This window comes from Fistularia commersonii, chromosome 28 (assembly GCF_037954325.1).
Source record: "Fistularia commersonii isolate RoL2024-O1a breed Wild chromosome 28, RoL_Fcom_v1.0, whole genome shotgun sequence".
NCBI classification, from domain to species: Eukaryota; Metazoa; Chordata; class Actinopteri; order Syngnathiformes; family Fistulariidae; genus Fistularia; species Fistularia commersonii.
The window spans coordinates 392,946-412,500 of record NC_141311.1 but is presented as its reverse complement, the minus strand read 5'-3'; the positions used below and the strand labels follow the sequence as shown (position 1 = coordinate 412,500).

General features: G+C 57.2%; 2 protein-coding genes across 2 annotated transcripts in view; both read left to right on the top strand.

Moving 5' to 3' along the window:
• cacng4b (calcium channel, voltage-dependent, gamma subunit 4b) overlaps window positions 1-8,722 on the top strand; it is an 11,709-nt gene extending 2,987 nt beyond the window's left edge. Inside the window, exons 2-4 of the mRNA XM_086175359.1 lie at window positions 3,770-3,853; window positions 5,775-5,915; window positions 6,101-8,722. Of these exons, the coding sequence (XP_086031485.1) occupies window positions 3,770-3,853; window positions 5,775-5,915; window positions 6,101-6,624 (749 nt within the window). The 3' untranslated portion in view covers window positions 6,625-8,722. The remainder of the gene's footprint in view (window positions 1-3,769; window positions 3,854-5,774; window positions 5,916-6,100) is intronic.
• Window positions 8,723-10,300: 1,578 nt separating this feature from the next.
• cacng1b (calcium channel, voltage-dependent, gamma subunit 1b) lies at window positions 10,301-19,198 on the top strand. The gene is made up of 5 exons (XM_086176002.1): window positions 10,301-10,883; window positions 16,593-16,667; window positions 17,727-17,864; window positions 18,045-18,291; window positions 18,420-19,198. The coding sequence occupies exons 1-4, from the start codon at window positions 10,643-10,645 to the stop codon at window positions 18,275-18,277; spliced, it is 687 nt and encodes a 228-aa protein (XP_086032128.1). The 5' UTR covers window positions 10,301-10,642; the 3' UTR covers window positions 18,278-18,291; window positions 18,420-19,198.
• The last annotated feature ends 357 nt before the right edge of the window (window positions 19,199-19,555 follow it).

Below are 19,555 nucleotides of genomic sequence, written 5' to 3'. Positions count from 1 at the left end.
TGTGAGGAGCAGGGCCGATGGAGGCGGGAGGTGGCAGCGGGAGAAGATGAAGAGGGACCGGGAGGAAGAACATGTGAGCCGGGAGATGGACGGGTGACCTCCAGATATACTGGAGACCAAGGAGAAGCTTCTAGGTAAGGTAGGCCATCAGGACGGACATCAGGGAGAACTTTGGCTCCTCCGCCTTGAGACCGCTTTGCAGACGACAGCAGCAAAGCTTCAGAGAAAGAAGACGGGATCAGATCACCGATCGAACCCCAGCTCAGGAACCCAAAGCATCTCCTGACCCGTGGGAGAAGGTGTGACCTCTGGCCTCCTGAGGCAGCTGGAGGACCAGCCTGGACAATCCTTGGGTTTCTGTCGCCGCGAGGCTGTGAAGACGCGTCCACGCCGTGCTTGGTGGAGAGCGGCAAGCAGCTCCGGGCCCACATGACAATGACCTCAGCTCGCGTGGCTTCATTCATCAGTCAGTTCTCAGAGCTGACGAGGTGTGACGGTCTCAGGGTTCGCCGCCATGCAGCTGGTTGCCATGGCGAACAGCCGCCACCGCCGCCGCCGCCAGCGCGTGCCGGCGTGGATGAGTCCAGGAGGTCTCTGCCGAGGTGCTTTGGAAATCCAAAATAATAATCACAATGTTTGTCATGATCGTCCCGATGCCGCCGGCGCCACAGCTGTGTGTGTGTGTGTGTGTGTGTGTGTGTGTGTGTGTGAATGTGCACATGGAATCCGCCCCGGTGTGCTGGTTATGGAAAGGAGCTGATTAAGGCCTGAGACGGGTTGCCATGGAAGGAGGAGCAGATGCTCAGCGTGGGGCTTCAGAGCTCCGGTTGCTGCCCACTGTTTCTACACCGGCGTCAGTTGTGTAAGATTCATTTACACTTTGTCACAACACACACACACACACACACACACACACACACACACATGTATGAGCCTGCAAACCCATTCTGCTTTTTTCTTGGGCACCTCTGATGCGGCCGTCCTTTCTCTGCACCGGCACTCATTTGATGTTTGTTCTGGTCTCCCCGCTGGGTCGAACCCTCCGGTCCCCATGGAAACCCTCACTGACACCTGGCTTTGCTGTCCAAATGGGTCCTTCTCCTCCACCTTCTCCTCCACCTTCTCCTCCTCCTCCATCCACCTCTCCTTCCTCCACCCTCCATCCTCCTCCTCCACCCATTCTTCCACCGTCTCACTGGAGACGCCTGATTTCTCTCAATCCCATCATTCCTTTCCTCTCCTGGCTTTTGTGGTTTCATTTCCTTGCACCACAGTCCCTTTTTACATCTGATATGTGCACACGTGCACACACACACACACATGTGCACACACACACGCACAGACACATACACAAACGTGCAGTTAGGAAAAAAATGCACATTTGTTGTCAAAGCCTGAGCGCTGATAACTGTCTGCCATACATCACCAGCCAGACGGCCTTCGCTTCTCATCCCAATCGCAATCAGCTGCAATACTTTTTCTGTCCCTTCCATTCTTCATCACACACACACACACACACACACACACACACACACACACACACAGGAGACATGGGCGTCAGACAGGCTGGGGATGGCGTGCTGGTAGAATGGAGTCCATTCGGCTGATGTAAAGATGAATAGCAGCGTCCCCGGCTGCCGGTTGGATGCTATCACTCAATTAGCGGTACGGAAAGGTGACGGCGTTGTTGTTGTTTCCGACGCCCGTCGCGGTCTCACCTCCGCGCACGCCGGCTTTGGGTTGGGGTTTTTTTTTTCACCCCAAAAAAAGGGAAAAAATTCTCACATCGCAGCTCAAAATAGCAGATTTCCCATCAGCGACCAGACACAGAAACGTGTGCTCCATTTGCACGACTGATCTGACACTAATTAGTCTGACGTCCCCGATGAAGCGGCAGACCCACTTAAGGCGGCCGCTCGCCGTCAAGGACGCCGCCGCCCGAGACGCACACAGGTGCTTCGGCTCCAGGGCCTTCCTCAGGTGATCTTACAGGTGAATCGGTGAAAGGGGGCGGGGCCGGCGTGAGCAGGAGCGATGCAATCATGGACACACACACACACACACACACACACACACACATACACACACACATACATACACTTCCTCCGCTCATGTTAGAGCATGCAAATGACCCCCCCTTTAATGAAGTGGGTGTTGTGTGCAGCATGACAAAGTGTCGGTGGTATTCACAGCTCAGAGGGAGAATGAATAGCTGGAGAGCTTCCAGCATTACTGTGCACATCCATTAACCCCCCCCACACACACACACACATACACACACACACACACACACACACACACACCAGTACGTTGCCTTTTGTTTCTCCTAATGTGCTCCTGCACTCACTCCTCCACCTGTGCACGGCCCTGATTCGTGCCACGTCCCATTAAATGCCCGGCGCTGACGCAGGGCTGAATCACGGCGTGGCGGCGCCCGTCGGCGAGGACCTCCCCGGAGGTCACGCACCCTCGTCCGGGAACGTGAATGGAGAGCGGCTTCATTCAGCAGAACGTGTGTGTTTTTCCTCGGGATCCTGGCAGAACGCCTTCCTGTCGCCGCCGTGCGTGCAGACGCTCCGCTACGTCTCGCCCGCCCTCCTTTTCATACCTTCCTGTTCAGCGTGAACGGCGCTGACAGGATACACACACACTCCTCCGAGGCAGCGCGGCCACGCTCCTCCTGGAGGCCGCCGAAGGTGGACGAGGTGTGTGTGTGTGTGTGTGTGTGTGTGTGGGTAGGTGGGTGGGGTAGCGGCGAGGGGGTCAGCGGTTGATTGACAGCTTTGAAAAGGGAACGCGAGGGGGAAGCACCTCTCCGTTTCTGCTCCATTACAGCTGGATCAGAACCAGACACACACACACACACACACACACATACGGGCCATCACCTGTTTGACCTTCAGGTCCAGAAGCTTTTTCATCCCGCAGGCAAGGCGACACCTGAAGGCACCAGGACAAACAGAGCGTCAGGTGTCGGGACCTCCAGCCCATGTGGGTGTTTGTCACTTCACTCCATTTTAACGCACAGTTGAGTTCCACCCATCCAGTGCTGATAAAGGCCTGGCACGTTCCCTGCATGTTCCTCTCGTCTCGTCCGTGACGTCCTCTGCACCCGCAGACCGCAGGGTGTGGACGCCGCAGACCAACCGTTACATGACATCACATTCCAGTCATTCGGCAGACGCTTTTATCCAAAGCGACTTACAAAAAGTATAATTCAGTCAAAGAAGAGCCGAAGTAGCGGTCGTCGGGAGTCAGAAGTGGCCACTCAACCAAATAGCCATCTCGGAACCATCGACATACATACATGCATTTCATCCTTTCTTTTTTGTTTGTTTTTTCGGCTAAGTGCGATGAGTAGGGTAGTGCTTGGTGAGGAGGAATGTTTTCAGCTCACAGTGAAAGTTGGGCAGCGACCGCGCCGTTCTGACCTTCTTCTGGAGTTCGTTCCTCCACCGAGGAGCCGAGACGGCTCGGATCGGCAGCCCACTCCTCCAGGAGCTTAGCAAAGTTAGACACACAAGCTCAAAATGGCCGCCTGGCCATCCCCGAAGGAGTCCACAGTTGCCGGGGCGATGGCGGCCCGTATTAGAGCAGAAGTACTATCTGATGCCGAGCCCCAGGACCGGTGTCTTCTGGACCTGCTCCGGCCGGGTTTCCGGCAGACATTCACTTCGGGCGTTTCCATGACATAAGACAGGGGAGGCCGGCGTGAGCCTCGGCCCGAGGCTCCTCACTCATGTTGATCTGGTCCCGTGTCTCCCGGCAGGTATCAACCAAGGCAGCTGCTACAGGATCAACCACTTCCCCGACGACAACGACTACGACACGGACAGCTCCGAGTACCTGCTGCGTAAGTGCCTGCCGCCGCCGCCGCCGCCGCCGCCGCCTTCTTTTAACAAAGCGTTCACTCTTATGAGACACACGTATGGCAGGAAGAAGAGCAGAAACTTCTAGTCTAGTTTTCCACCTTTTTTGGAAGTGAAAGAGGAACCAGAGATGAGTTGTGACCGCAGGAGAACAGGGAACCTGCTCCAACCCGGTTTGAAGCAGGTCCACCAGCGGCGTCCTCAGGAGGCGTCGACACGCGTCCCTCAGAGGACGTCTGAGCGTCCGCCTGCGAACCCTCTGAACGGTTTTGTCGTTCGCTTCGGTCCGGGTCATATCTGAGACCGGAACAGAAACCCGGACCCGATCCGTTCCGCGTCAAAGTCAAACAAGGTCCCGGACGGAGGACCTGCCGGTCACAGCCGGAGGAACGCGAGAGCCTCGTGGAAGGTTCACGCGCTCCATTAGCCGGATGAGAGGCTGGAGATCCATTTCGGGGGAGGCGGTGGTGGCTGGAGAGCCCTTGCAGCGTCCCACAAATGATTGTTTCAGCTCTAAATGCAAATGGAGCTCCCGACGCCGGCGAGAAGGTTAGTTAGAGGACTGCGAGCGTTCATCAGATGAGAGGTGGAAGCGTCCACGTGAACATGTTTGGAGATGAGTTTTATGGAGACTTCATCTGCAGCTGGACAGTGGAGTGAGGCTTCTGCTGTGTCAGGTGTCAGCTGGTTCTCTGGAGACACACCAGGTGAGGACCTTCTCTCCTGGAGGCTTCGTATTGCCACCTCATTCAAGGAGGTGTTTTAGAAGATCTGAGGTTTTGAACATCATAGAGATGTCCTACACTCCCCGCCACCCTGGTCCACCCTGGTCCACCCTGGTCCACCCTGGTCCACCCTGGTCCGGCCAGACCGGGGCCGACCGAGGCCGACCGCTCACCCCACCAATGCTGGGTTGGATTGAGAAGGAAGCGCAGCTTCTGAGAGGCTCTGCTGAAAAGCTTCTCATGTAGATAGAAATCTCTTGGATGGAAAAATGACACAAATAAAGTCTCTCAATAGAATAGTTCTTTTTAAAACTATTCATGAAATTTTGTGACGATAAAACCTGGAAAATCCTTTTAAAACTAAATATATCTTCCCATCTTGTCAGTTCCAGAACCCCAAACCAACAATACTTCAACAGGAAGTAGGAGTCTTGAAATGGCGTCGAATCAGCGGCGTGGTTACGCTGAAGCTGACCGGAGTATTCCGTGCAAAGCGCAAGCCCTCGTATCGCCTGAGGAGAGGCTGAGAACGTTTCACTCCTTTCACCTCCTCCTCCCATAGGAGGACCGAAGAGCACTGGCTCAGCGTCAGGACCGGCTGGAGGATCTGAAAAGAACCTCAGAGCCCCTGAGGGCTTCCCAGTGAAACCACCCGTTATCCAAGACATGGAATATAGCGTTGATATTTACCAGATGAAAAGCCCCCCAGGTGGCAGCTGCGTGCACGGGCACCGACAACCCACATTAAAAAGCCCGGTGTCACTTTGATATTTGCTCAGAAAAGCAGCGTGTCATCATATCGCGGCGCGTTTTCATTCGCCGGAACTGTGAAGGGAGCGGCCGCGGCCCGGCAGGCGGCCGGCGGACGCCAACGAGCCGCCCACAAAAACACCTTCGCTCCCGAAGCGGAGAACCTGCAGGGGAGCGTTGGGTTTCTCCTCCGGCGGCGCCGCTGACCAGCCCTCACCTCTGCCGGCTTTCCGACAAACGGCGGATGTCGATTGAAATACGCGGGCCGATGTGAATAATTCATGAGAGCGCCAGTCGCACCCCGAACGGGTCTCCAGCTTCACGCTGAAGGAGTCTCCAGCAGGAGTCTCCAGCTTCACGCTGGATTTTGAGGAAATTTGTGGGAAAACCAAGGTGAAGGTTGTGTTTGCTGACGCCGCTGTCCCTGCAGGTATAGTCCGGGCCTCCAGCGTGTTCCCCATCCTCAGCACCATCCTGCTGATGCTGGGCGGGCTGTGCGTGGGCGTGGGCCGAGTCTACAACAAGACCAACAACGTCCTCCTCAGCGCGGGCATCCTCTTCGTGGCCGCAGGTGAGGAGGCCGAGACTCGACGCGTCGCCGTGGCTCCGGGCGGCGTCCGATCGACGGCGCCGCCCTGAAGGCGCGCTTCGTTTCCCCCCGTCGCGGCTCACGCCTCCAGGGCCGGGCCGACCGGACGGCCGGGCCGGTCTCCTCCGTCACTTCCTTATCTGGGCTCTCTGCTCCTCGTCCTCCAGGTCTGAGCAACATCATCGGCATCATCGTCTACATCTCCAGCAATGCGGGCGACCCCAACGACAAACGCGACGACGACAAGAAGTACACCTACTCCTACGGCTGGTCCTTCTACTTCGGCGCCCTGTCCTTCATCGTAGCCGAAACGGTGGCGGTCCTCGCCATCAACATCTACATCGAGAAGAACAAGGAGATCCGCTGGCGGGCGCGCCGCGAGTTCATCCACTCCCTCTCCTCCTCCTCCCCGTATTCCAGGATACCGAGTTTCCGCTACCGGCGGCGGGCGTCCCACGCCAGCTCCCACTCCACCGAGGCTTCACGGGAGAACTCTCCGGTGGGACTGAAGGGCGTGCCGTCCTCCGGCGGGCCTCTGGACGAGCTGTCCATGTACGCCCTGGCGAGGGACAGCGTGACGGAGAACACCTACAGCCCGGAGCACGAGGCGGCCGCCGAGTTCCTGCAGGTCCACAACTGTTTCCCCAACGACCTGAAGGATGGGGTGAACCGGAGGACCACGCCCGTGTGAAAAGACCTCCGCGGCAACAGGGACCCTCTCGCAGAGCCGGGGCCGACCCGCCGGAGGACGTGCGCGCGTGACGGCCGCCATCTTTGGAGCGGAGCTTTCGGACGAAGGACGAGAGGACGACATCGGTCAACCGGTCGACCCGTGTCCCGATCCGGCTTCAGACGTGAACCCGCTGCACGGCGCCGTCCCTCACAAGGTGCTAAATGACATGTTCTCCCGGCCCCGAGGAGCCCCGAGGAGCGAGAACCCAAGCTGAAGGTCCTTCCTCCCCGTCCAAGCTCAGCCCTCCGGGCCGGCGGAGGGCCGTCCCTCCTCGCGCCGCATCAAACTGCCTTTTGGAAAAACCTAAAACTTTCGAGCCCGAAGTCTCGTACGAATTCGGCATCTTCTCCGAACCCCGGCCCGCTCGGTCGCCGTCTCCTGAATGTTCACTGCACGCCGCGGGGCTTGAAGTTCACCAAAGGGAGAAGATGCACGCTCGTATCTTCGAGCGGGCGGTCCAGATTTATGGTGTGGACCGTTGAAGATCGACCTTCAGGCCGCCGAAGCCCCGAGGAAAGAGACCTTCGGACTTTGCGTCTGACCCCACCGAGGAACCGGAGCCCGGAGGAGGTCCGGAGGGTCTCGTCGTGGAAGGACGAGTGTCCTCCGGGTCCGACGGGAAGCCGGGGCTTTCAGGTGAAACGGGAAGATCTGACACCGGCGGTCTGGATGAGTCCAAGTATCTGCTGTCTGAGGAGCCGAAAGACAAGGCTTTATGGCGTCCACATCCACGTAGGAGGAGATCTCTCACCTTCAGCATCTGGGTGGGTGTGACTGCGGAGAGTTCACGGCTCAGTTCACGGCCTCCTGGACTCCCGTCAGCAGGAGGAACCGCCGGCCTTCTCGCCGGGTTCCCCGACCTCCGCCGGTCGCGTACAGAAGATGAGGCGGGTTCATCGCACTGTAAATACACCGCGGGTCAAGATACCCCTTACATACGTGGGACGACTCGGCCGACGGGCCTCCTCACCTCCTCACCTCTTTCAAAGACGCCGTCCTTCTCCTCAGACCTCCTCCATTCTCCATGCAGCGCCGGCCCGGAGCCTTCTGGCCCGGACCTCCCAGGCCAAGAGACGCACAGCCAGGAGCCAGACAGACGCCCGAGGAGCGTCTGCCAGCCAACACTCCGCTAGACGTGTGTGTGAGTGTGAGTGTGAGTGTGAGTGTGTGTGTGTGTGTGTGTGTGTGTGTGTGTGTGCCCGCACGCAGGCCGCCATCCTGCACGCACGCCACTGCTCCCTTTCAGCTCTCAGGAAATGCTCGGCATCATCGGGACCTCCTGCTGCCCGGCCACGTCAGGGCCGGACCGCAGGCCGACCCGCCGCAGAAGATCCCTCGGACAGGCGTGAGGAGGCCCGTCTGCTGGACCAGGGTCTTCTCAGGGGCTTCTCAGGGGCAGGAGAGCCTGGCCAAACGCAGGAGACACCTCCGCTGCCCTGCTGAGCTCATATCAAAAAGCCATCCGTGCGTTTCGCTAGTAGATCTCACACTGCTGATGATCCGGCATGGGAGGTGTGTGTGTGTGTGTGTGTGTGTGTGTGTGTGTGTGTGTGAGATGTGAAGCTGAGGAAGGAATGCAGAGAAGCTGCCAATCATGGGATGTCCAGAGCCTGTGCTGCCCTTCAACGACATGAACTTTATCCTTGCCATTCAAATAACACACACACACACTGCTTTTCCTGTGAGCGGTGGAAGTGACGTGAACGTGTTGGATATTGTGTTTCGTACCGTGGAGTAGCGCCGGCCTCCTAAGAGGTCACTAGGTTTTTGGTTTTCTATTGCATGTGTGCAGCCGCGTCCATGTTGGGCTTTGTGTTGCTGTAAATGGTGAGCGTCCTTCTCCTGCCGCCGCCGCCGCCGCCGCCGCACGCCGTGGATGAAACACGGCCAGAAAGGAGGAGCGGGAAACTCACCGCAGGGTAGAAGCGCTTTCTTTTCTCCGGTGCCTTTGTTGATGCTTCCTCTGGATCGGGACGTGAACTTTGGTTTCAACGCCTCGTCTTCTGTCGGCCCGGACGTGCTGTAAGTAAGGAAATAAACTGAATCGGGGTCACCTGGCTGGGCTCGTGCGCCTCTTCTTTTGCACGCGAGCATCGGCGGTAACAGAATTCATCTCTCAGTCTGAAGACCTCTGAATCATCTCAGAAAGATCTCCAACACGAGGTCGGGAGCCAGATTCCGGACGGCATCTTTATCGAAAACACCTAAAAAGAAGCGGTTAAACAGAAGCCGGACCAGAAGGAGCAGACACTTGTTTGGACCTCCTCCCGCGGCCGGACCTCAGACCCACCGCTTCACCAATACACCGCCAAACGCCGGCGAGGAGAAAACACACCGATCCGACCGCGCGTTCCGATCACTCCTCCCGTGAGGGTGACCGAAGCAGGCCTCGAGAGTTCCTGACCCAGAAAACCCAAACGGGGTGATATGAGGGATGATCCGGGTGCGTCCACGGGGACGGCCTCTGCTCCCCGTTGGCCCGGGAGCCACCCTGGAGAAGATCCACGAGCGGAGGCTGGGGGTTTGATTGCAAGAAAAGCAGGAGATGATGAGCGGCGTCCCTTCCGGCGCCGCCCAGATGCTGTCGATGATGATGTCGGAGCGCCGCCCTCGTTCTCTCCGCCTAATTTAATCCCTCTTCAATCTGCGCTCATGGCGGCGGAAACCGTCATGGCGGCGCGGCGGAGCAGCCTGGATCGGGCCTCTGCCCCCCCGCCTTTCATTTCACAGTCAAAATTTCAAAGATGGAGTCCATGGCTCTCCACTGAGATGATGGTGGATGGAGACCCTGCCCCCCACCTGCCCCCCCGGTGGAGAACAAGCCTCCGAGGTGTTTTGTCTCCACCGTCCCCGAGGAGGAAGGAGGTAATGAACCGGGTCAGAGGGTCAGCTGGAGGGAGAAGACGCCATTATGACACAGCGGCGCTCCACACCGCCGCCGGCGGGGGGGCCTCCGGGGGGCAAATAATGAACCAGCGGCTGGAAGCTCTCTGGGGGGGGGGGGCTTTTATCAATGTCGGTGAAGAAGATGATTGATCTTCTTCAATCAATTTCTTGGACCAGTCGGCCGGTGATTGCGTTCTCCTCACCTGCAACCTGCCTCTGAGGGGGGGGGCAGGAAGGGTTTCACACCACAGCCACACACACACACACACACACACACACACACACGACTTCCTCTCATCGCCACGGCGACAGAGGGAAACGGTCCGGCGCTGCCTCTGCAGGCGGAGCGCTGTGATTGGAGGGCGGGAAGCGGGCCGGAGGCGGAGGGGTAAACAAAGATGGCCGTCGGGGAAACGGGTGGCGAGCGGGGCTTCCCTCCTCCAGCTGCCACGCTGAGCTCCAGGCTGGAGGCCGGAGACCTTCTTCTGTCTGGATCTGGAACAGCTTCCGTCAGGTGGGACCCGGGTCTCAAACCTGGTCTGCTGATTGGCTGAGTTAAGTGGATCACCCCCCCCAGAGACCAGGGAGCCTAACTGGGTGAACTGGGAGGGACCGCAGGAGATAAGTAGATCAGGATGGCCATCGCTGGACGCGAACGTCAATCTGTGATTGCATGAAGAGAATTGAAGGACCCCTGCCGGACTCACGGCAGCCGGAGCTTCAGGCGACCCGAGGGACGGCAGAGGGACGGCTTCGTCCTCCTCGGCGGCTGAAGGTCCTCGGCGTCGGGCGGGGGGGAGGAGACCGGAGGAAGAAACTAGGCCGCTGTTATCTGGACCACCTTTTTCTTTTTTTTTTTTTTTAATCCAACCACAAGGCGCGAGGCAGAGCACCAGAGAGGAGAAGGAGGAGGAGGAGGAGGACAGAGGAGCCACGCCGAGGACGGGACCGGAGACACCTGGAGATCGGATCTGCTGCCGAGGACCTCGGAGCAAAACAGGCGACCTCCTGGGCGGGAGATCTTGGTGCTCTCACCGGCTCGGGTCACGCTAACGCTCGCTAACGCACGCGTCTCGGCACCGGCGGGACCATGTTTGAGGAGCAGGCGACGAAGGTGAAGATCACGTCGGTGGTGATCGTGGTGGGGATGTCGTCCATGCTGGCGGCGGTGGTGACGGACCACTGGGCGGTGCTCAGCCCCCGGGTGGAGAAGCTCAACGCCACCTGCGAGGCGGCTCACTTCGGCCTCTGGAGACTCTGCAAAAAGAGCATCTTCATCGTGGAGGAGGACCCTCAGGGCAAAGGCTGCGGCCCCATCACCCTGCCCGGAGGTATGGAACCACCTTTGAACGGCTCCGATGGTCCGGTTTAACGTTCCCGCTCCGGTTAAAGATCTCAGACGGAAGTCCCGGTCTGCTCGGCTCCTCCGGGTTCGAGAGGACCAGATCCAGGCGGGACGTTCTCGGTTTCCCTCGGCGGCCGCAGAGGGCTGAGGGTATCTGGGGAACCTCAAGGTTCCTGCAGATCCTCTGATGCCTCTGCTTGCAGGTGGAGCTACGGTGGAGATTTGATGGACAGCTGTGGCTTTTGGCTCTAGACGTGTGTGTGTGTGTGTGTTTCATGGCCGAATCAGAGTAGCATTCTGTCTGGTGTTGCTGTCCAGGGGCATGGAGGGGCAAGAAGGGGCAGGGGGCAGCAGGGGGCAGCAGGCAGGGGCAAGAAGGGGCAGGCAGGGCGTCCGGCGCCGTGGCGTCCCTGAGCTGGAGCCATTTTGTGGCGCCCGTCCTCTCCGCGCTCCACAGGCAGATCTGACCTCCATTTTTGAATTCCTCTCCCTGCGGGAAGCAGATGCCACCCAAATGTCGGCATGTACATTCACACACACACACACACACACACACACACACACACACACCCCGAGCCAAACTTTGGCAGTGTAGTTTCAGATTCGCTCTCAGACAGCGAGGTGATGTAAGCGCATGTTTTCAAACGGTCAACCTCACACACTGATCACCCAGCACACACACCACCGCTGCACCTCCATCTTCTCAGTCCAAAGGTCTTCAGGCTGTTCTCGTCCCTTCATCCTGCACAGGCACGTTGGCCAGATGTAGGCCGTGCAGCAGCAGGAACACATTGGCCTTGCCACACATGTACACACACACACGCACACACACACACACAGCAAAAGTGTTTGGACTGAACCATCATTATCTCCTGCAGAGGAGGTCTCTCCCTCACAACAGGAGTGTCTGAGAGTCTGGTGGACCTCGGCCTGAACCAGAGGAGCGAAGCTGCAGGACTTCCCGTCACGGGCACGACTTTGAAGGACCCGAACGCAGCGCGAGGAGCCGCGGGCGCTTCTTATTTGTTGACGGTACGAGCAGACAGGAGCGGGGAAAACAGGCGAGGAGTTAGTTAGTTACCGGGCGAGGAGGTCGGTACCAGCCAGATGAAACGGCAGAGCAAAGGAGGACCAGAACCAGGAGATCGGGCCGGAGAAACGTCACAAACAGAGTGCGAGGCCGGGGTCTCCGTGCCGGTCTGGGTCCCGGTGATCTGGTCCGGGTGAGTCTGATCGGGTGATTGGCTGCAGCTGGAAGGAGCTCTGGGAGCAGCAAGAAGGTCCACGAGATAAACAATCAAAATTATAAAGACACGATTGAAAATAACAATAAACCGGCACCAATAAGTGTATGATCAATATAATCAGGAATAAAGACGACCCGCCGTGGTCCTTCGGGGAGCTGGGATCACATTTACCACCAAAAACCTAAGGTGAATATACGGAATGGGAGGGTTTGGGTGTTTGCGATCCCTCGGCGGCGTGTCGGAGGTCGACCTTGGCCGACGCAGCCCCTCCGTGTCTCCAACCTGAACCCGTAGCTTCAGCTAAAGTCTCTCCCCGCGGCGTCCGGAACCCACAGTCGCTGGCCGGCGGCCTCGCCGAGAGATTCACCGCGACCGGATCATTAACTCGCACGCCTGCCGATCAGTGAAGCGTGGCTTCCTCTCAGGCCCGGGAGTTAGTCCACCTGGGAGCCGCGGGGGGGTCGGGTCGCCCGGATGATGGAGGACCTCTGAGCGTCCGGGGGGGCTCTTTGGAAACCGACACGATCCAGGTTTGCACAGCGGGACGAACGGTCCCGGTGGAAGCAAACACAGCGGGACGGATCCCTCGCCCCCTCGTCCACACCTCTGCGCCACGCGGGAACCCGCAGAACCCTGAGGAACCCTGAGGAACCCTAGCAGACCCGGGGAGAGCGGAGACTCCGCACAGGAAGGAACCCCGTGGGAATCCGACCACGACCTTCTGCTGTGAGAAGGTTCTCGCCCACCGCGCCGGCGTGCTGACTGGATACTGTTGATGTTATTACTTCTGAAAGCTCCATCCCTGCATCTCCTGCTCCTGCCACCACCGACACACACCTGCTTCGAGGGCTGCTGTCCTCCGACCATCACCGAAGGACAAAAGCCCAACACAGCCATGTGGAGGAGACGTCGGCGCCGGGGGAGGACACCAGAAGACCTCCTCCTCCTCCTCCTCCTCCTCCTCCTCCTCCTCTCAACCAGACCCTTCCTTCTGAGCCCGGAGTTCTGAGGCGGCCCGAGTGCAGCCGGAGCCACAGTCCGCCCGGCCGGCCCGTGAGCGACGGCTCCAGGAGAAGGCGGTGCTGGAAAACAGATTCTGCCGCCGCCGCCGAGGACCCGAGTTAAACGATGCCGTTTTTAACTGGGCTCCCACGTGACGGAGCCCCCCCGCCGCGTCCCAGATCCGCCGGCCCGCCGTTTAGACGCCGCGCTCACATTGACCCAGAATTAGGCGGTCGTTCGGCGGAGACGGAAAAAGAAGCCCGACGCCCAAATACATCTGGGAGGAGGAGGGAGATGCGAGCTGGAGGAGGAGGTGGAGGAGGAGGAACTCAGACGACAGGCGTGGCTTCCTTCTAACCTCCCGTCAAACTCCGGAACCAAAGCTCCCGATCAGCCGAGCCGCAGGGTCAGCGCCGGCCACCGCTGGGCGCCGGCATCTTCCCACCGGCAGCACCGCGACCTCAAACGGTCGGCGCGGTGAGAAGATGAGCCGCATCCATGGCGTGGACCTTCACTCCTGTCCTTCATCCACGTCTCCGTCCATCAACCTGGAGTGACCCCGGAAATTAACATTTCACGGCCGTCTGAGAACCTGCACAACATCTTCATGGCACCGCCGTTTGTCTCCTTATCACAGCTGGCGTCAAAGCAATGTGTGTGTGTGTGTCCGTGTGTGTGTGTGTGTGTGTGTGTGTGCGGGCTATGATTTTGTTAGTTATGTCGCTTTATTATGGAGGCAGCTTTTGACTCAAAGACAAATTTCCCGATGGAGACGCTGAAATATAAGACCGGCTGCGACTGCGAAGAGATGAAGCACCGGGCGGTCAGAGGCTCCTCAGCAAACGCTCCGTTGTTATCCTTCTTCTTATTATCATTATTATCACGGTTCCCACCGGGCAGATAACTTCCAGAGTAACACCCCTCCTCTGGAGGAGTTCAGGGCCGAGGGTTATTTCATATTTTGCATAAAGACGGGCGACTGTTTGTTCCTCGGGGAAGAACCCGGAGCCTCGCGGACGGGAAATCCTTCTATCCGCACATCCGAGCCGCTCTACGACCCGCGGCCGCTCCTCCCCGTCCCGTCGTACCGACACACACACGTGCGCACGCACACATGCACACACACACACACACTGAGGATATGCCTTTACATGGTAAATAGATAGGACCCAGACCTGAGGCAGCCTGTTGCTAGGTTACCTCTTTGATTCTTTCTCATCCTGGATAACAAACAACTCCTCTGCCGCCCAACTCTCTCTCTCACACACACACACACACACACACACACACACACACACACACACACACACACACACGGGTGATGCACTGAAGCACAAATATTGTCTCAGTGCGCAGACGAGCCTCCGTTTGCTTTATGGGTTTAATCTAAGTGAGAAAGGTTGACGGCTGGAGGAGGGAAGAGACCCCTGCTTGACCTTTGCCCCACACACACACACACACACACACACACACACACACACACACACACAGTCATTCCAGCGGCCCTCAGAGACGGAGAGGAGATGGATTGGATGGAGGACGGAGGAAGGAACGGGCCTCTGGTGGCCGTGAGTTAGTATCGAAGATCCAGAGGGTTTGTGCTTCTCCAGTGTCAGGAGGCGAGTCCTCCAGGATTCCAGGAAGTAGATGCATCCGATATGGATGGAGCACGTCTGAGGACGTGAACATGAGAGCATGTCCACTCACAGAACATCTCTGCACTCTGGAGGAAACACCCGAGGTGCACGGGCGCACGGAGACGGGTCTGACTTCGACACCCATCCTGGCTTGGATCTCCAGCCAGGACGCCTCTCAGTGCGTGCTGAAATCCATGAGTCATTTTAGAAGAACGCCATGGAGATCCAGCAGATCAGATCACATGAGAGTGGAGCGAAATGCAGAAATTAGTCACAGGGGTGTGTTTTGGTGCGGGTTGGAACAAAATCTTCTTCTTTCAGCTTCTCCCTTCAGGGTGTCCACAGGGAATCCACCTTCTCCATCTCACCCTGTTCTCTGGATCCTCCTCTCTCACACCAACTACCTTCATAGCTTCTCTCACGACCTCCATAAATCTTCTCTTTGGTCTTCCTCTAGACCTCCTGCCGGGCAGCTCCCATTCCAGCATCCGTCTACCAATATCTTCCCTCTCCCTCCTCTGTCCATGACCCAACCATCTCTGACCTTCTCTCCAAAACATCTAACATGAGCCGTCCCTCTGATGGACTCCTTCCTGCTCCTCTCCATCCTGGTCACTCCCAAAGAGAACCTCAGCATCTTCATCTCTGACACCTCCAGCTCTGCCTCCTGTCTTTTTGTCGTTGGAACAGTTTCTAATCCATCCAGCATGGCTGGTCTCACCAGCGTCTCCTCCACCTTTCCTTTCCTTCTGCCTGATGTTTTTCTATCTGACACTTTTCTCCACCCATTCCAACCTGCTTGGACCGTCTCTTCACCTCTTCTCCACACTCTCCTACGCTCTGGACCGTCGACCCCAAGTATCTTAAATCCTCCAGCTTCTCGATCTCCACTCCCTGTATTCTCAGCGTTCCACCCGGGTTCCTCTCATTCACACACACATGTAATAGAGAGATTCTGGTCATTTTTCAAAATAAAAGATTTTTCAAAATAAAGATTGTTCAGACTCAGATAATAAATCCAACGGAAATAATTGATTATTTCGTGCGCAGCGCGGCACCAATTGGTCCGGGGGCCGGTACCGGTGCGCAGCCCGGGGGTCGTGGACGGCCGCCTCCGCCCGTCTGAGGCGGCGGACGGACGCCGGCAGGCCTCAGACGCACACGAGGCGGCGCCGCCGGCCTCGCACTTTATATTCAGTTGTGCTGCCGTGCAGGAGGAGGCAAACGGGCCGCAGATACATTACATTACATTATATTACATTACATTGCATTACATTACATTACATTTGGCAGACACTTTTATCCAAAGCGACTTACAATAGAGGACATAAGGACTGCAAATACACTTGCAAATACAAGATGCACAGGAAATATACAGAACAGTAAGCTGGGGTTAGTGAGGTTTTTTTTTTTTTTTTTTGGACAGAGACACACAAACGTACACACACACACACACACACACACACACTGCATAGCCTAACTTGCTGCCAACCTGATCTGGGGCATCAGCGCAGTAAAAAGTCCTGAAAGAGAAACGTTTTTGCCTGTTTCTTGAAGGTTGAGAGAGATGATGCTGGTCTTGTTGCTTCTGGGAGTTTGTTCCACCACTGAGGTAGTAGAACTGAGAACAGTTTTGCCTGAGATCGCTTCGAGCGAGCAGAAGGTACTGCTAATATACGGTATATAAAGGTACTGCTAAGATACAGTATATAAAGGTACTGCTAACATACAGTATATAAAGGTACTGCTAAGATACGACCTGAAGCATCTGCTCGGTGTTCATCCATCTCTCTCTCTCTCTCTCTGCAGCCAAAAACTGCTCCTACTTCAAGCATTTCACGTCGGGAGAAGAAGCCGAAGTTTTTGAAGTCAAGACTCAGAAAGGTTGGTGGCGTCTCGGTTGGCCGTGCACGTGAGCCGTGCACCGGGGTCGCACTGCAGCCGTGGGTTTCGGCCCAGAAGGGAGGAAGCGTTTTCCTCCTCCTCATCGGCGCTCTCGGACCCGACGGCGTCGGGGACTCCTCGTGCGCGAGCGGCGCCTCGGCCGGCCTCTTCACGCCGACCCGCCTCTTCTCCTCCAGGCCCGGAGGTTTCCACCAGGAGAGGCGACTCTTCCTGGGATCTTCATCCGCTCGCTCGCTCTCCTTCTGCCTCGGGTTTTAAGAGGGAATCATTTTGCGTCGCCGCCGTCTTCGTCTCACATCTCCGACTTTAAACACCACACCTGCGTGGTGTCACCTTCTGAGAACAATAGCCTGTTTTACAAGTCCAGTTGTGACAAAACTGATATTTTGCCTAAATTATCTCCTCAACATATTTGTTATTTTGGATGTTTTCTAAAAAACTTGACTATAAAAATGACTCAGGCCTTTATTTCAAGAAGGCCACCTTGTTTCCTCTGATAACAATAAGCTCATCCACCTCCGACGCACACATTAACACCTTTTTAAAACAGACACACACACACCATGCATGAAGGACCAACACACACACACACACACACACACACACACACACACACACACACACACACACACACAAACCGGAGAGGGGGGCGTTGTTGGCGGCCCTGGAGCTGAGCAGTCCTTGCTGTTACAGTCGTGCGTATGTGTGTGTGTGTGTATGTGTGTGTGTGTGTGTGTGTGTGTGTGTGTGTGTGTGTGTGCGTGTGTGGGGGGGCAGTGAGCTCCCAGCCTCTTATCAGTCATGCAAATGGAGTGTTTGCCGGTTTGGATAAACGGCTGTTGTTTTTAAAGGGAGGCTAATTTAAAGGCTAATTATGTGTGTCGTAACGGGCCCGGGTGCAATACTGAAGCAATTATGTGAGCGCACCCCCCCCCCCCGCACACACACACACACACACACACACACACACACACACACACACACACACACACGCCCCCGCCTTCTCCACCAGTTTGAATCACTGCCTCTTCCCCTCAGAGTACAACATCTCGGCGGCAGCCATCGCCATCTTCAGCCTGTTCTTCATGATCCTGGGCACGCTGTGCGTGGTCTTCTCCTTCGGGAAGGGGCGGGACTACCTGCTGCGGCCCGCCGGGATGTTCTTCGCCTTCGCAGGTCAGACGCCGCCGGCCCGGGAGCTCCTCCGGCACGCCGCCTCCGCTCCGGCCGACGCCGCGATCAGGCGGAGCCGGGGCGGAAGGTGGCGTCGGAGTCCATAACGTTTCCCGCAAACGTCTTCTCGGCGTGAAGTTCGCCGGACGTGTTTTGAATGCGTGCTCTCCCGTCGGCTCGCAGGCCTTTGCATCATCATCTCCGTGGAGGTGATGCGCCAGTCCGTCAAACGGATGATCGACAGCGACGAGACCATCTGGATCGAGTACTACTACTCCTGGTCCTTCACCTGCGCCTGCGCCTCCTTCACGCTGCTCATCCTCAGCGGCGTCGCCCTCCTCCTCATCTCCATGCCCCACATGCCCCGCAACCCCTGGGAGACGTGCATGGACGCCGAGCCCGACACCCTGGATTGAACCCGCCCGCTCACGTAAAAGCTGAGGAAACGGTCGCGGGGGATGTCGCTTGTTGTTTCCGCGCCCCTCCCGTGTCTCTCACATGTGTCCCCGAGCATCCCGACACCTTCTCCACCTTCTCCACCTTCTCCACCTTCTGCAGATCCTCTGTTTCCGGCTGACAGAAAGCAACCGCTACCGTCCTTTTCCGACACGAAGCCCCCAGCAAATACATCTCCGGGAAGTTGCAGCTTCTCGCGACGCCCTCACACGCCTGCCGCTGCCACCAGGACGCCTCATGTAGAAGATAGAAGACGGCCTTTTCTAAGCAGGTCTCCTCCCGCTGCCTCCTCACTCACAGATTCCCGCGGCCGCCGCACCTTCGGAGGCGAACACGCGGGCCGGCCGAATAAACCGGAAAATAAAAAATCCAAGAAAACATGCAAACAGCTTGAGACCTTCCTTCAGAGCTCGGGGTTCCTCCTCCAGAACGCTTCCACACGCCGGACCTCCAACAGAACCGCTCCTCTCCATTGAAGGTGGACGTTAGTCATTGATCACACACACACACACACACACACACACACTCACACACACACGCCCCATACTCCAGTTTGTCGACTAAAAGCCTTCATGTTTCGGGGTCGGGTTCCACCCGCGAGCAGCAGGACATCATATCCAGGAAATCAACCTCTTAAAGGAAATCTGATTTTAAAAAGTATCTTCGTCGGACGGGTTCGATCCAGGCGGAGGCCGACGGAGGACCTGTGATCGCACCAGGTCTCGGCCGGAACATCTCCGCTCTCTCACTGCTTTTAGATGAAAACACATCCCTAGTTAGCGTCTCTTGAAATCCTCACGTCTTTTTAAATGACCGTCGTGTGTTTAATTGCAGCGGTTCAGAGCGACGCTCCGACAAACGGGTTTTCAGACAAATGTTGACACGGCTGGTTTGTGCTGGTTCGCCGAAGCTCTGACCGCATTGAAATCAAATAAACGCGAGCCGTCATCACCAAGATCCCCCGTCTTTTCTGACCTCACCTCTCAGGTGTTTGACAGCAGGAGGACCACTCACGTTTCCCCCTCCAAGATCTTCAACGGGTGTCCAACCTGCTGCTGTTGTCTTTATAGATAACGTCATTCGTCGGTTCCTTCCGTGCGCTCCCGCTCTCGGGGCCGCGGGTCGCCGCAGGCTTTCCCGGCTGCCATTGGACGACAGGCGGGGCCGGCCCAGCCAATCGCTGCATGTTTTGGGGCCCAGTAGGAACCTGGAGAACCCGGGATCCGACCAGGGAGCTC

Coding starts and splice junctions, on each gene's coding strand:
- cacng1b (XM_086176002.1), top strand. CDS start 10,643: ATGTTTGAGGAGCAGGCGACGAAGGTGAAGATCACGTCGGTGGTGATC. Junction 16,668..17,726: donor TGAAGTCAAGACTCAGAAAG/GTTGGTGGCGTC, acceptor TCTTCCCCTCAG/AGTACAACATCTCGGCGGCA. Junction 17,865..18,044: donor GATGTTCTTCGCCTTCGCAG/GTCAGACGCCGC, acceptor GTCGGCTCGCAG/GCCTTTGCATCATCATCTCC.